This window comes from Falco rusticolus, chromosome 3 (genome assembly GCF_015220075.1).
Source record: "Falco rusticolus isolate bFalRus1 chromosome 3, bFalRus1.pri, whole genome shotgun sequence".
In the NCBI taxonomy this organism is placed as follows: domain Eukaryota; kingdom Metazoa; phylum Chordata; class Aves; order Falconiformes; family Falconidae; genus Falco; species Falco rusticolus.
The window spans coordinates 67576397-67592625 of NC_051189.1; the positions used below are offsets into that span (position 1 = coordinate 67576397).

The window sequence follows — 16229 nt, forward strand, 5'->3', positions numbered from 1 at the left end:
GTACTCCACGAGACTGCATAAACACCCAGTATGTGGGACCCAAACACACCTATACCATACTAAAACTCCCCAAATATACACATTGTAGAAAAAAGGCCTTTCGCAGCAAGTGTTTTCTCTTCATGACCCACTCTGATTGCACTGCCCTGTCCACTGCTAGGGTCATAATTATCAGTCTGACATTCTCGGGGTGAGGGGGGGTGGGCGTAGCAGGGGGAAGAAAGGTTAAACATTCTGAAGTTGCTGGGCTTTTCCCTTCACCTAGATATGTGAACACAGATGTTACTTTAAAAAGTAACAGAAAATTCCACACTTCAGACTTGATTTGTGAGTTTAAATACCAACTCAGAGTTAATATATACCTTTTAAAGGTTATCTGTAAAAAAAGAAAGTCAGCAAAACCTGAGTTTTTAAACTCTACTTCACCACATTCAGAGGAAAAGCTAGGGCTTTTCCTAGACACAATCGCAAATACCTCCATTTATACTGCAGGATAAAATTTCCAAGGTAAAGAAATTGATGGGATCTACTGTAAGTGTACATGTACCTTCTGTAAACCAAGTCTGACAGAACACATGAGTACAAGTGTAACAGAAACTAAACACTTTCACAGTTCAAACTATATGAGATGACCTTATTTGCTGTAACAGTAAAGGAATTCCCACAATTAACAAATTCTTAAAGAATTCCTGTATTGACATATTCCTACACATGCACAAGACAATCTCCTGAAGTCAGAGCACTCCTCCCCCCAGCCCCACTCCCCACCAAGTATTATTTTTTTTCCTTTTTTAAAGCTTATGTTTACTGTACACTATCTTTCAATTTGATTTGACGTGATACAGGACATGAACTACATACATCCTCCCTATTGCTGCCAAGAGGCACCCTTTAGAACAGTGTTTCAAGTCCTGATGAATGTCAGGGAGGCACAGACTCAGGGTCAAATCACTGCTAAAGTCACTAGTTGATGTTGAGATCACACTAATGAAAACATTTTTCTATGCTAACTGCTCCATTATACACTTTCTCCCTTGTTACATGCAACTTCCCTGCATAAAGGATTTTCAGCATGCACCAAAGAGGTACTTTGATAAGCATCCCAATATGCAATAGGATCCCTTCCAGAAAGTTTGAAATGAATGTGTTTGAGCCAGCAAGAATAAGCAATTAAACTTTTATTCATGATCATTTACATATGGCTAAAAATGTTCACCACAAAATGCAAACTTTCAGTTATCTTGTATTTAGCAGTGAAAATAGTCATCTCTTCATAGTAAAGCACCAAGGAGCACATCATAGAACAGTCAGAAACAGATTCCATGTTTTCCCCCCCCACAATGTACATGACAAAGGTGAAGATTTCGTAAAAGTCTAAAAGTTCCAGAAAAAATTTAGTCACCTGAGTGCTTGGCAGGAACAGTATTATTTCATAGCAGTTACTTTTTTCTGCCTTTTTTTTTTTGCAAAAAACAGCTACTCTTCACAAAACTGAGACAGACATAATTGAGCCAAACATTGGGTTTCATGTATCACCTGAAATTTTCAATGTGAGCCAAGAGAATGGTTTGCTAGTAGCAGCATCTACAACAACTATAAGAGAAGATGTCAAGAGGAAAGGGGGAAAAGAAAAAAGTCAGCTCATTATAGCCTGATTGGTAGGGACCAATCACTTATGGGCACCAGTACCTACTACTCCAACTCTGCTTTTTTTTTTTTAATTACATTTAATTAGCATTTCATTCAAACATAAAAATTATGTTTTCTTAAATGTAGTAAGTTAATTGAAGTTGTGTACATGGACAAATACATGTACACAGTTTTGGTAGTCATTTAAAGCTGTAAAATTTATAAGTAATGGGGTCCATAGGACTCTCTTTACAGGTTAAAGGGAAACACAATCAGAGTGTTACATACAAACCAATATTCTAACACAGAAACCCATACAGTAATCAAATAATTCAGTGGAGAATAAAATTGTTATACAAAAAGAAATGCTGCCTCTTTATCCCTTCAGAACAGCAAATAAGAAGGCAACATTAAGAAAAGTGCACAGCAGAAAAGAATTGTTCAGTTTTCTGAAAAAGTTGAATTTCTCTTCAGACATCAGGCTTTTGTCTGGGAACATACTGGGTTAGGATTGCTTATATTCTCTCCCAGATCAGTCTCTTCTTGCATTAGTTCTCTGTAAGGCGCTTACTCTGACATGTAGGAACGATACATCAGGGCCACAATAATTGCTGCTATTGCCGGGATCACCCAGTTGGACCATGAACTAGAAGGAAGTTTTTGAAACAGAAGTTTAGGAAACAACAACCAACAAGTTTAAAAAGTCATTATTTAAAGAAGTCCTTTCTCCCCACTCCAACAAATATTTCAAAGTTAGGGCAACAGAACACCTGGGCTGGCCAGTAATACCCTAGTCAAGTAAAAAAGCTTGTACCATTATAGTTTATACTAGACCTTACCAGAAGTTTGCTTACTAGAGAAGAGTAAGACTGCAGACAGGTTTAGAGTCATGGCGTGCTGCCAAAAACATCATTGATTCAAAAGCCATTTAAATGGCAGCATCAAATGATACTTTCAGGCACCTACGCTCCCCACCCAGAGAGGCATGGATGGAACAACCCCCCTGAGCTTACAGCAACAGACAGTTGTCAGCAGCATGTACCTATAAAAGGTTTGATTCAGTGGTATTCCAAAGTGGTCTCCCAGTTCTGACAGATTTTCCTCCTTACAGACAAACAATCCTCTTACTTCCCTTAGATGCAACAGTTACAACAAATTTTAAAGTGTTGTGTCCATGTCAGTAAAAAAAAGTTAGCAATGGCATCATATACCTTCTATTCATCTGGTAGCCTCCAGAAATAAAGGCTTGTGCAACAGAAACCATTTGGTAGATACTGATACACATCAATGAGGAGAAAAAATTAGCTTGTAAGCTAACATGCTCATAGAGATGCCAACATGGCCTTTACGTAGAACAGAATTTTCCTGCACCATCTTCTGACAGCAGGTAGAAGCTGTTCAGCTTTCTAAGCTTCAGAAACATAAACATAAGGAACTTCAAGTTTGACTTCAGGTGTCATACTATACCTGGAATTGGACTGAGTAGTGGTAATAAGAGTTTCCTGGAAAGCAAAGCACAAAAAGATACTTACATTAGGCAGACACCCCTTCTCCATCTTAACTAGCTCCTCAATTTCTCAAAACTCATTAAGTGGGACTAATGTAAAAACAACCCAGTACATTGCATTTGGAAAGCATTTTCTCAGAATTCCTGTAACTGCTGCTAGCTTCTAATACAGTAGCCTGTTTCTGTAGTCAACACCACATCAGAACTTAAAAAAAATATGATCACAAGGAATTTTGCTGCAAGTTTTTCATTAAGTTATTTCTTATATCAAACCTACATACAGAAAGCTACTAATTAATAACCCTTGTGGATATAAAATTCAGTATTTTAGCATGGTATTTCAAACCGCCCATGAATCAGTTACAGTTGTTTCTAATACTGATATGGACTTCTTGTTCAGTTTGCGTAGAAAAAGAAGCACTACAAGATCAAATCACAGCTGGGTACACATGCACAATTTACATGAAGACTTAATTAGTTTGAATACTACTAATTGCACATGTCCCTAAGTGCACTTAAAAGATCTAAGCATTAAAACTCTACTTAAGTTTAGTGATACAAGGTCCATCGTTCATAAATGAATTGCTTCAGTATCAGAATATTTGCAATTCATTTACAAAATGAAAGATTCCTAACATCCTCTCATAGGTTCAAACAGACTACAAGCACCCAAATCATCATAGATTTACCTGTGACAAATACCATGTTCACAAGAATAAGACTCGGTGATTACATCTACATGAGTTTTGTTAACATACCTATGAAAAACTAGTCCCAAACCTGACAGCACAGCACAGCTTGCACCCACATTATCAAGGCTAACACCTTCTACAACAGGCTCCCCACATCCAGCACCAGGGGATGGTTCCCCACATACCAAGACAGTAAGAGCAATACAGCCCAGGGCATCAAACCTGTTTTTAAACACTGTGCCACTGGACATGTACACTGAGGGTACTTTAAATACAGTGGAAGGACAAGAAGGACATTTGAAAGCACAAGGCCTCCCGACAGCTCCTCGAGAGCCAGGGCACAGGGCCTAACCTGTCATGTTACCCACCCAGACTGCAAAGTAAAGTGAAACTGTCTTATCAGCTGCACCCACATGTCCTGCTGGAGGAAAGTGCTCCAGCTTCCTTCTGGAATCACGGAACACATGCACGTCAGTGTAGATAATTATGACCAGCACTAAAACAAGGGAATAAACCAGATAGGAGTGTAGTAAAAAGTCATTTGGATACATCTTAACTCCCAATGGACCACGCTTTGGCCAAACTCGTATTAGAGTAAGTACTTCAGTTTAGTAAGTCCCTGTAAGCTTAATCGAGGGATTGTATACCGCAGCTTACACTGGGCTGTGTTCCTCGGTTGCATTTATGGCTGCTGCTCTTCCAACTTAAGCGTAAACTGTCCTGAATTTCAAAAGAAATCTGAACAGCAGATGTTATTCTTGGTGGGAAGAAGTTCTAAACTGGAGTAATGACTCTTAATGGTATACTAGTTCCAGTCCTTAATTAGTAATAAAATTCAGAATTGCTATATTGAACATTTCAGCATATATATTTAATTTTCTTTTCTTTAACCTATTCATATTATAAGATCTTACAAAAGTGATTGTTTAAGATAATCTCTTATAAGATCCTACTCCACTTCATTTAAAAATAATCTTCAACTATTTCCTAAGCACACTGCTGTACTGTTAAGCCAGCCCCAAACAAGCATCCTCTAGACACACAGCAGCAGCAGCTGTACATAGTAATCTCTGAAGCACTTGCTCCTTTTAAGGGGCATCTGAATTTTTTGAGTTTGATAGTCCAGTGCCAACACAACTTCATTCTACTAAAGACAGGAGAAAAAAAAACCTATAAAGTATGTGCAATCCTGCATTGACAGGACACTCAGCAAAATCTACCGAAACAGGAAGCAAACAGCATTTTCACCTTGAAAGGGTTCACAATTGCAAATCAACAGATATATAATACAGCAATCAAATGCCTCTACATTCTCTATCTGCTACTGTTACCAATATATTGTTCAGCACCACATTTTTTCCCTACAAACACTTATTTAATCCACTCTGTTAATAAATGGGTATTTTTTTCTTAAACTAAATATTAGAAAACCATTGACTGATTCTAGAGTCATGTTTCTGCTATAGTGTAATGCCTCACACTTAGTAAACTCTTGGTTCAAACCCACACAAATTAAAAAAACAAACAGCTAACAGGAAGAGTAATTCCAAGTCAGATCAACAGATTTAGGAGATTTATGACCTGAAACACCACTTAAATCAAGCTGAATTATTTTTGCCTCTGGGGATATACCATTTACAGGTGGACACTACCCCTCCTAATGCCCAGAAGAAACCACTGCATTTCAAGAAACGCACTTACTGTTGGTTTCTGAAGCTTCCCTCTATCATCCTGCAGGAAAACAAGAAAACAACATTCAGACGGAGTCCCAAGTCATTAAAAAAAACTACATACCACTAAATTCAGTTTGCAATTTATTCTGTTAATGTGTACCTATTTTTACCTCAGAAACAGACTCGCAAAAAGTAGATGTCAGTGTATGATTTTGAGCTACACAAGATCACTTCCTTAGATAATAACTTCCCAGTATACAATAAAGGGAAACCTGAGTCTCCAACATATTTCATTGTTTCTCATGTCCATGGTTTTGTATTTACTGATGTACTATATTTTCTAAGATTATTCACTGTCTCTGAACAGTACATAACCTTAGCTTATATACTGATTGCAGTTGTATCAGTTTACTTCTACCTAGTCTACTCATTTTAATCAGGCAAAGTCACCTAAATAGTTTTGGTCCAACATCCAGTGAAAATGTCCCAAATTCAAAACCTCATGTTTTACTTGAATAGTCACATTCATTACAAAAAAGCTCAACAGTATATTTTCTTGACAGTACTGTATTTGTACATTGAACTATCAAGCTGTTTGTTTCATATCCAATGAAAACACACTTGTCCAACAAGGAAGAAGACATAGCCATGTTAAGAATAACTTCACTGGCATCAGCTGCCATTTGAAATAGAAGACAAGCCTGCAAGGTTAAAAATGTGCATGAGAGATTAATTATTTAGTATTAGAAGCTACACTATTAATATTTATCATGAGAGGACCTAAGACAAACAAGGTCAGGAATCCTACTCTGAAACATACTACTCAAGACAGTGATGTTTATCCCAAATGTAAGACAAAACAGAAGAGGAAAAGAGAAGAGGCAGGGACAGGCAGTGAAGTAGAGCAGATTGGCGCGCTAGCAGCCTAAATCTAACAAGTGGTTTTCAAACATTAAGATGCAGGAGAGCTTAAATAGGGTTTATCTGAAGGAAGTCAAGGCATCAGCTCTGTAGCTAGAAATAAATCCTTTAAAACTTGAGGCAACAGGAAGGCGTTTGTTAAAAGTACAGAAAATGGTAAGGACAGTGAAGAAATGACAGATGATCCAGTGGGAAGAGATCATAAAGAACCCTGACAACTATGAGTAGGGAACACTGATACAGCTCAAAACAGGGAGAGCCAGACAAGGGGGGAAGACAGTATCAAACCAGAAGTAAACTGCTGTTTTCTAAACATACATATGAAGAGCCAGGATTATACTTTTAGATCCAGATGGAAGCCTGGCATATGTATTTACAATGATGAAAGCAGCTGTTAGCAATCACTTTGCATATTGACAAAGAAAAGGTCTAGACATTCTGACATAGGACCTTCAGGGGTTATAAAGTCTCATAGAGCTCACAGGGTACACTAGAAGTGGCATGATTCTGTATTCATCTTATTCAAGAACTATGCTGTAAAGTATTTCAAAGCAGCAAACTTTCAGATGTGACCATCCTGACACTACACTCATCAAATCTCTTCACATTGCAGGGTGTACAATCTATCTGCAGCCTAGGTCTACCCATACACAGCTGAAGGGCTAGCATCTAACCAGTCTAGCAGCCCTCCATTATTCTGAAGTGAATTACAGAGAAGTAACTAGATGCAAAGACACTACAGCAGGGGTCCTCAAACTACGGCCCGCGGGCTGGAGATGGCCCCCCAGGGTCCCCAATCCGGCCCCGGTACTTACAGAACCCCCCTATCCCTCCCCCTCCGCTGCCGGTTAGGGAGGGAAACCAAGCAGCCGTAGATGACTGACTGCCACTTCATCTGCACGCCGGCCGCCTGCTTAAAAAGTTTGAGGACCCCTGCTCTACAGTAACAGCAAGTACTGGTACTCTCATACTCACCGGATGAAGTTCCCCAACAATAAAGGTTTCTGACAGTTTTCTTGCATCTGTAGAATGGCCAACATCTTCAAAGTTCTCAGTAGCATCTCCCCCAGCTTGCTCCCTAAGGACCTCTTCACCACCTGGGTGCTGTAATTTTTAATGAGTTTGAATTTGTTACTAAAAGCCACTCCACACTCTAAAAACGTAAATTCTTCATTTCTACATTTCTAAAAATAAAGTTTCCTTGCAAAAACAGCTGCTAGACTTCTAAAAGCAAACATGACCCTCTGTTCAACTAGAGAGCTTTATGTATGTACTCTCTGAAGCCAAAACCAAGGAAACTAAGTTTGTACTCCTAGAGACTAAAGCATTTAGAACATTATGGGAATCAGTCACTCTTCTTAGCCCCACTGTTACCTAAAGACGCATTCCATGTTCTCATTTCTGCAAGAAATTTACATTTTTACCCAAATGCTTTCTATAACAAAAGGATAAAGGCAAAAAAGTTTAAGTTGCAGCAAGAATATTCCAGGTAGATCTAACTAAAGGTATTCATAAGAGCAACCAAGCACTGAAACAAGTTGGCAAGGGAGCATGCAGAATCTCCAGCCTTTGAGGTTGCCTGCACAAGGCACTAAGGAACCTGAACTTAATTCCAATTTGAGCTGGGGGGTCACACCAGATAAACAGTTACGCAGTGTCTTACTAGATAATCATACAATAATTTCTTTTGGAAGGGACCCTTAAAGATTAAGCACAACTGAAAGCTCATACAAGTCACTAGAAAAGCAATTTGGTTTTAGCAGACTAAGGAAACCCAGAACTACATTGCTGATAAAAACCTCAAGATGTAAACAAGCTGTCTCCCAGTATATCCTAATGCCTCAACCCATCACCACTCCCTTAACAGAAATCCCTGTTCTCCATTGACTTTTATTCCTCCCCAGGATGCCCTTTTGGGACTGTATGCAGTTCCACATCTTCATCTACCAAATAACTCTGTACATACTGCAAGATATATCACATGTTCTAGTTCAGAATTCTTCCAGCTTCAACTTACTCATTCATACAACAGGTAAGTAACATGCCATAAAAATTCACCACTCAACTTTTAAGTAGGAAACTACTACATAAACACCAGGAATGATTAGGTAAGCAAGTTGAAAACATTTTAGTACTACTGCCTTGGATTAAGATGACCATGAAGTAAGTTCTAACACTTTACCAGTGACAGAAGAAATAAGTCTTTGGAGCCTCAATTCTGTTCTTAATGTTTCTGACTACAGCATCTAAAGTTACAAAAATAGGAAAAAATTCTACTGTTTAGGGTCAACTTGCCTGGAACATAGCGGAACGGAAAGGCTATGCTTAGGCAGTATATTAAAGAAATGGCACAAGCATTTATGTTAGTTTAGGGAATTCAGGTTTGCATTTACTTCAAATCCACCATACTAATCTCCCATCAATCCTTCTCTTCCAAAAAAATAAGACTTGTTCATATGGATCAGAAAGACACTATTACTACCAGTTTCCAGCAGTACCAGAACTCCAAAACTGGAATCTTTGCATTAAAGGCAGTTATTTTAATAAATTAAGAAAGTTGCTTTAAAAAAAAAAGTGTTCTTTTTTGTTTCTTAAAGAGCCAAGATATCACAGCTACAAGGGTAAGGGATCTCTACAATGACTAAGCAAAAGCAAGATTAAGCAATTGATAAAAAAGACTAGGCACAGCAGCTGAGCCAAAAAAGGTTAAAAGGGTACATGCAGAGTGAAGATTACGCAAGCAGATGTGCAAATATGGCATGCTCACAGAAATCCTGCCCTTGAATGCATTCTGATAAGTATTCAACTGGACAAAAGTTGAAGGCTCACACAAGTTCAGTGCCTTGAAATATACAGCACATCTAAGAAGCTGAACTTGGGTCTAACAGGGTCTCCCAGATATGCCACAACTAAGTCCTCGAATTCCTTCAGCAGCATGGGGTTTTGGGAGGTTGTGTTTGTTTTTTAGTATCATGCTAAAGAATTGTGCTGCCCAAAATAGACTATATATACCCTCTTCTGCAGAAAGAGCTGCAAAACATGCTTAACAAAGACTACATCAACAAGTAGCAAAAGGCACCACAGTTAAACTACCCACAAAGCACTAGTAGCATGAGCAGCATAAAGGCACACACTCATGCATTGCAATGAAACCAAACCCTACTCCTACAAGTAGTTAAAACACCAGCTGCTCCAGCAAGTTGTCAAGATCATGTAGTCTGCACTAGTTCCTCCAAAAACTTCACCAACCATCTAAATGGATATCTACTAGTATAACTACATCTACATTAAAACTACTTCACAGAGTACTTAAACTACTCTCAGGTTGCTGGTTACAGAACATACACTAATTTGTTCCCAAATCCCTCCCTTGTGCCACTACAAAGCAACCCTGTAGCTACACGGTCAGCTTTTTTTCTCTGTAGAATTAGGTTTTGAGCTAATTAGTAACTTATCCCTCTGTCTACAAACCCATAATATTAGTGTCAACAAAGTGACTATGACCAACCCCCTCAGGAGCTATCACACGTGACAGGAAAGGGAAAAGCCACCCAGACCTCTGCCACCACAACTGGAAAACCGGTAGTATTTTTTCCTCATGACAGCAAGACTAAGGTTGAGAGAATCACACGGAGTTCCCAATTTAAGCCATCTAGCAGATGATGTTGCTACTAACCTACTAGACAAAGTACTTGAAAACTAAACACTTTCCTTTTACATGGCACCTCTGCTTAAAGATGCAAAGTTACATTATAGTTGTTTGCAGAGGGCTTGTAATACAAGCAATTATTGAAAAGACTTCACCTCCCCTAACGAAAGGGAGCAACTGTAATATCTCACAAAGGGCAATAAATTACTTTCCTATCAAAAGCTGAGCATTTTCCATGGTTCGATGAGTTTCTCAAAGGTTGTTTACACAGGGCCTTTGTTCACACTTCTGCCTAGTAAAACTTGCTACCAGATTTTCTACTTCAATGAAAAGCCTCTGGATACACCCTGGAACTGGAAAGCTCCCAAGGCCTACAGAGACAGTGACTGCTAAACTGAAATCCTGCTGATACAAGTAACTGAAGTGTTTTTGCAGGTAAAATTGTGGTCCAAGGGAAATGAAAAAGCTTTTACTGATAAACTAAGCTGGTCTAGCTTATCCCTAGGACATTCCCAATATAGAAGCATTGATATTTAAGTTACATACCTAGCAGAAGTCTGCACAGAGCCAGCACTAGTACATAGCATAGACTAATTCTTAACAGTGGCACATCGGAAAGTTTCAGATAAAGCAAATAAACAGTTAAACTCATTGCTCTCATCACACACTTCTGACCCAGATTATTTCATCCTCAACACCTACCACCTCTTCTCCCCCTTGCTAGCGTCATGCAATTTTCTCAGTGTTCCCTAGTTTAAGACACTACTGAAGTATAACTACCCTAATTCACAATTTCTGCCCCCTCCCACTTCTGGGAAAGTCAAATCTAAGGTCCAGTTTAACTTTGGGGTGATCAGCAAAGGCCTCCACCAGTGGCAGCCTTATAAATTCAAGTTTTGCTTTCTGTACTACAGGGAACAAGAACCAGAAAGGGGCAGCGAAGGAGCCAGAAACACCCAGAGAACCTCAGCTTCATTGTGATAGACTAATACTTGTTTAAGGGTACTTTCATGTAGTCTGAAAAGAGCCCTCCAAATTACTTCCACCACCAGTTCAAGTTAGAGGACAGAACTTCTGCATTCACATAAAACCTGAGGAGCTTAGGAGAGTAGACCTCTTTATAAGAGTGTATTTTTGAAAGCCATCATCAGGGGTTTTTTAGACAAAGGGCAAAAGAAATTTCCACTACCTGGGTGCTACTCACACTCAAACAGTTACAGCTTGCAGTGTCTTGCATAGGACAGTGCTAAGAAGTGTTACCCTTCAAAGCATTTTCAAAGCCTCCTGCAAGGTTCATCAGAGCTTAAGGAAGTAATAACACTGGTTTTAATCCTTAGATCGCAAAATTCTGCAATACAAATTCACATGGTAAGTTGACAGACTTCAAAATGTGCCAGTACCTGCACCTTTTCGTGTTAGCTATTTATTACTTTAAATAGAGAAAGTGCTATGATACTCCTCCACAATACTATCACACCGAACGAATGTAACTTATTGCCACATAGTGGAGAGAACTTTTTTCATTCTGACAAAAGTAAAACAGTATTTGTTTTTCTCCACTTTATTTGATCAGCATTACAAAACAAATTTTGTGGGAGTTGTCCATTTTGTTTAGAAAATAAGTTCATACTCTATTAAAAAACTCCTATGTTCACTGGCCATGAATGTTTTCACTAAATTTTGAGACCAGCAACAGTTGATGTAACCTAAACAAAAGCCTCTATTAGATTAATATTAAATACATACCATAGTTAGCTCCCAGGACAAGATATTTCTCTCAGGCGGAGATGTTTCTATTCTTCTATTCTTGCTTCTCTGCCTAGCTTAAGGGATCAACCAAGCTCCTACAAAAGCCATAGAGAGGACTCCCACTGCAATGGGAAGTAGATCGAGACACTGATCATTTAATTCTTGTTTTTATAGGCTCAGCTACTCTTGTTTAGCTCATTAGAATGATGTCAAAGCCTGACTAGTCAGATTGAACTATGAAGAAATATCATCAAGCATTACCAACATACTTAATCCATTAATTGACATTTAATATTATTTATACATGTAATTATCTGCAATGCAGATACAGCCATAAGATACTGCTGTGATTACATGTGCATTTCTAGTAGCTATTTTCCCTTAAATTATGTAGGACCTGAAACTATGAAAAGGTTTCCCATATTTTCTGTATGGGTCCAACAGCCTTTGGATGAAAATGGTAACATACAAGTTTCTGGTCTCAAGAATAGTCTGTCTTGCCAAGAGCTTTCATATACCACACTGCAGAAGCTGATATCTCTTGATTCTTTCTCCTAGAGGATATACTTTGATACTCCAAGAAAATTCAGAAATACATAGTCAAGTTATAAAGTTTCCCTAAGATCTGCATTTAAAAATAAAAGTGCAGTGGCTGGAATCTTCACCTTCAGTAACCCCTAGGACAAGGTGCCAAAAGTACACAATCCTTTCCTTCTCCAGCACTTCACCTGTATTTCAAATTCTCTTAAGTCTTGCCCTTAGAAAACCAAGCTAAAGTGGTCACACTGTGCAATGCCTACACTCCTGCTTAGCCTCACCACTCCCAACACATACACACCCTCACCCCCCTGTCCACTTACTAGCTAACTTCAATGAAGTGTTCAGAGAGGATTATGGTTCCCAAAACCAAACAAGTTTCACTAAAATCTACAAGCTTTATGAAGAGACAACAGCTAGACAGAGGAAATACACCCTTTAAGCACTATAATGGAGTGAAAAGCAGCAGCATACTTTCACTTATTAGGTATGAGAGCATCCAGAGTGTCTTTAACACTGAAGCACTGGACAGTTTACAACTTCATAATCATTAAGAAACTATTTCCACAGGTTAAGGCAGTGGCTGGAAAGATTGCTTGTTGAATTAAGAAATGAAACTGCTGAAGCCAGCCTCTGTTCCCAGTTCTTCGCTCCCTAGTAAACTGATACTTTTACCTATTTACACTTGGAAAGAGCAGGAGTGAGATGATGCTTTAGCAGTGCATCCTCTTTAGTATTACTGGACTTACTTTAGTAGCCTACATTTAATTCTTGAAATATTTTAAGCTTTTCTACTCCTGCAAGAAGTAAAATCTAGTTTTAGCAACAATGCCATTGAAACAGCTAACTTAATATCCACTTCACTGAGAAGTGCTTACTGAAGGAATCAGCAAGAGGCTAGCTCCAATTCCTCCTGTCAGGTGTAAATGTCTCAGGGTGTCTGACAGCATCGAAAGAATTAGCATATCACTTGATAAAGTAACTGGGTATCAAAAGCACTCAAGAAGAAAAAAAAAAGCAAGGTAAGAAAGTGTGCTGTGAAATATTCTTCAATCCAAAGGTTCCATCCCGAAAGTCACCAACACAGTACACATGATGAGATATCCAAGAGTTTTCCTTAGGAGCTTCATTTAGATACTTTGTTGAAAACATGTTGTGCAATCTCATTAATTTGAATAATCTCAGAATATGACCCAGAAATTTCAGCTCCCAAACCAGCCGTATTCTATTGAAAATTGTTTAGCATGAGGCTACAGTTTGACCCATATGTACCACAGTGTGCAAGACATCACACAGTTGTCCAAGAAACAACTATTTAACTCCTTACAGACAAACTGAATTCTTTTGATATGCTGCTGAATTGGCAACGTTACCCTGAAGCCTGAAATGAAGATGTTCTTGAAGAAATCTGCACAACATCGTGCCTCTTAATACTTACCTATTTAATCACAAGTACTGAAGGAAGAGGCTGTCAGCTTGTCTGTGTAACTAATTACATCCACAAGCTCATTAGACCCTGGGTTTTGGTGGTTTTTGTTTTTGTTTTTTTTTGTCAAGTGTGTTTTTCTTCTTGTGTTGTGTTAGGTTTGGGGTTTTTTTGGCCCCCATCCTGGAAGTGCTTCTACAATTCTGTATCAATCAAAACTGATCAAGTTTCCAAGAACAGCTACTTCAATTTCTCGGGCTGCATGAGAGAGTGCATTCTCCTCCAGGGCTTCTGTAATGAAATTGCAGTTACGGAAATATTTGTTTGGTTATGTGGTCAGGGTAAGGTCAGATAAGCCAGACCAGGGATAGGGCTGGATGAAAAAGAATTAAGGAAGAGTCAGTAGATCAGTTTTACAATGAAAAGCCAATTTGTGCTGGCACACAGCTTAAGAATGAAATATTACCTGTGTCAATGCTGCCTTTGAAATATTGCATGCCAACTTCTTATTTGCAAAACGCACAATTTGTACTTTGAATTTCAAGTGTTTATTGCTACAAAAGTCAAGATGGGGCCACAGAACTACTGAGGCTTGAATTGTGTCACATCTCTACCAATCTGTGCTATATTCTTAAAGAAATTAATGTAAGTCTACCATAACTCTTTTTAATTGGATACTAGATCTTTGCAGATTGGGAAGAACGGCCGCAAGGGAGAAAATTCAAAATATGGCTAATGAATTCTAGCTACGTTTAATACTAACAAAATCTGCCTAGTAGTTGCAACAGAAGAAGGTTTTAGTTCAGTAATGAAAACGCTTATTAGCCACGAGTATCACCGATTACATCAACTGCTAACCATCAGCCTGCGATCAAAACCATCGATCGTTAACCGGGGGGCGGGGGGAGCCAAAGCACAACAGCACAGGCAGGGTGCTCTGCCGGGCCGCTGCTCCCCCCTGCGCCCGGGCAGCGCCGTACGAGCGAAGCCCTGCGGGAGCCTCGGTCCCTGCAGCGGCAGCGAGGGCAGGGGCAGGCGGGGCGCGGCTGCAGCAGCAGGTCACACGCCACCGGGGGGTGGCACACCCGGCCGCCTCCTGCCCCAGCGGCGGCCGCTGCCCCGCCGGGCCCGCCCCGCCGGCGCCGCAGCCGAGGCCCGGGGCCGCCACACGTCCGTGCCTGCAGAGCGCTACCGCGGGCCGGCCGAAGGCGGCACCCACAGCGCCCGCCCCCGCCCGGGGGAGGCCGACGAAAGCCCGCAAGGGGCTGCCCCCGGCCGCGGCGCGGGGAGCCCCCGGGGCCAGCCGGCGAGCCCGCACCACACCGCCGGGCTCGGGGCGCGCCGGTACCCGCAGCGCCCCGGCGGCGCGGCGCGGGGCTTCCCCGCCCTCCCCGGGCACCCACCTCATCTAGAAACTTGGTGACATCGTAGATACGATGGTGCAGGATGATCCAGGTGCTCTGGCTGTTGTTGTGCTTCTGCACCTCCTCCAGCCGGTAGTAGCGGCCGCGCCACGGCTCGCCCCCGGCCTCGCTGGAGCCCACCATGTCCCCCAGGCACGACACAGCACCGCCACCACCCGCAGCCGCGCCGGCTCCGCAACAGGCTGCAGCCCCGCTCCCACCGGCGCACGCCTACGGGAGCCGAGCCGCAAGCCTATCACCGCCGCTACCGCCCCGCCTCCCCGCCCTCCCCCGGCTCCTCATTGGCGGAGCGGAATGCTTTTCAAAGAAGGCGGCGGGCTGGCGGCCGGGAGAGAGGCACTCGCGGGGTAGGTCGGCGGCCGCGTGCTCCGCCTCCTCCCCCCGTCGCGGGGTGGGAGGCGCCTTCCACGTGACCCAGCGCCGGTCATGGGCCACAGCGGCAATGGGGGCAGTGGTGCCCGGGCAGCGACCCCACCGTGTTGCTTTCGCGGCCGCCGCTGGGATCCGGCCCCGCGGTTCCCCCCAGCCCCACCGGCAGTGGGCGAAGCGCGTTGCCGCGGGGGGCGGTGTGTGCTGTTGCCTTCGGCGGCAGTGAGCGGCGGGCCGCCTGGCAGCCAGCTGGCCGTTTAGTCGCGGCGTTGCTTACACCAAAACAGGCTGGCGCCCCGCTCTGGCAACGTGCTGCTCGTTTACCGGCGATCGCGTCGTTGCAGTCGGCGCATTTTAATGTTAGGAGCAAGCAGCTGTTTACAATGGAAACAAAACGCGGGTGTTGTCAGGAGCTGAGCGGTGCCGTGACCGCCTGCTTTGTTGTGAAGACCGTCGGTCCGGTCACGTCTCACGTCGCGTCCCGCCTCAGGCAAAGGGACGAGCTCCGCAGCACACGCAGGGCCTTACGGCTACCTGCGTCTCCCGCTCTCCTGGGCGGCCCGCAGCGACCCAGCCCTACCAAGCTGCGGCTGGGGCACGCTGCCCGGCGGGTACCTTCCGCCGCCTTTGCTTCCCCGCGATCGCTGCCGGTT

At 42.0% G+C, this 16229-nt stretch overlaps 1 protein-coding gene across 1 annotated transcript; it reads right to left on the bottom strand.

Annotated features, from left to right (window-relative positions):
* Positions 1–1161: 1161 nt before the first annotated feature.
* LOC119144218 (cytochrome b5) lies at positions 1162–15427 on the bottom strand. The gene is made up of 5 exons (XM_037379232.1): positions 15187–15427; positions 7398–7526; positions 5530–5559; positions 3097–3131; positions 1162–2275 (listed from the first exon to the last, which is right to left on the bottom strand). The coding sequence occupies exons 1-5, from the start codon at positions 15328–15330 to the stop codon at positions 2197–2199; spliced, it is 417 nt and encodes a 138-aa protein (XP_037235129.1). The 5' UTR covers positions 15331–15427; the 3' UTR covers positions 1162–2196.
* Between the last annotated feature and the right edge of the window lie 802 nt (positions 15428–16229).

What these genes read in the sequence shown, in the direction of transcription:
- LOC119144218 (XM_037379232.1), bottom strand. Translation starts at nt 15,330, where the DNA reads ATGGTGGGCTCCAGCGAGGCCGGGGGCGAGCCGTGGCGCGGCCGCTAC. An exon ending in TTGTTGGGGAACTTCATCCG is followed by an intron (nt 5,560 to 7,397) that starts GTGAGTATGAGA and finishes GTTTTCCTGCAG; the next exon opens with GATGATAGAGGGAAGCTTCA. An exon ending in GGAAGCTTCAGAAACCAACA is followed by an intron (nt 3,132 to 5,529) that starts GTAAGTGCGTTT and finishes TTTGCTTTCCAG; the next exon opens with GAAACTCTTATTACCACTAC.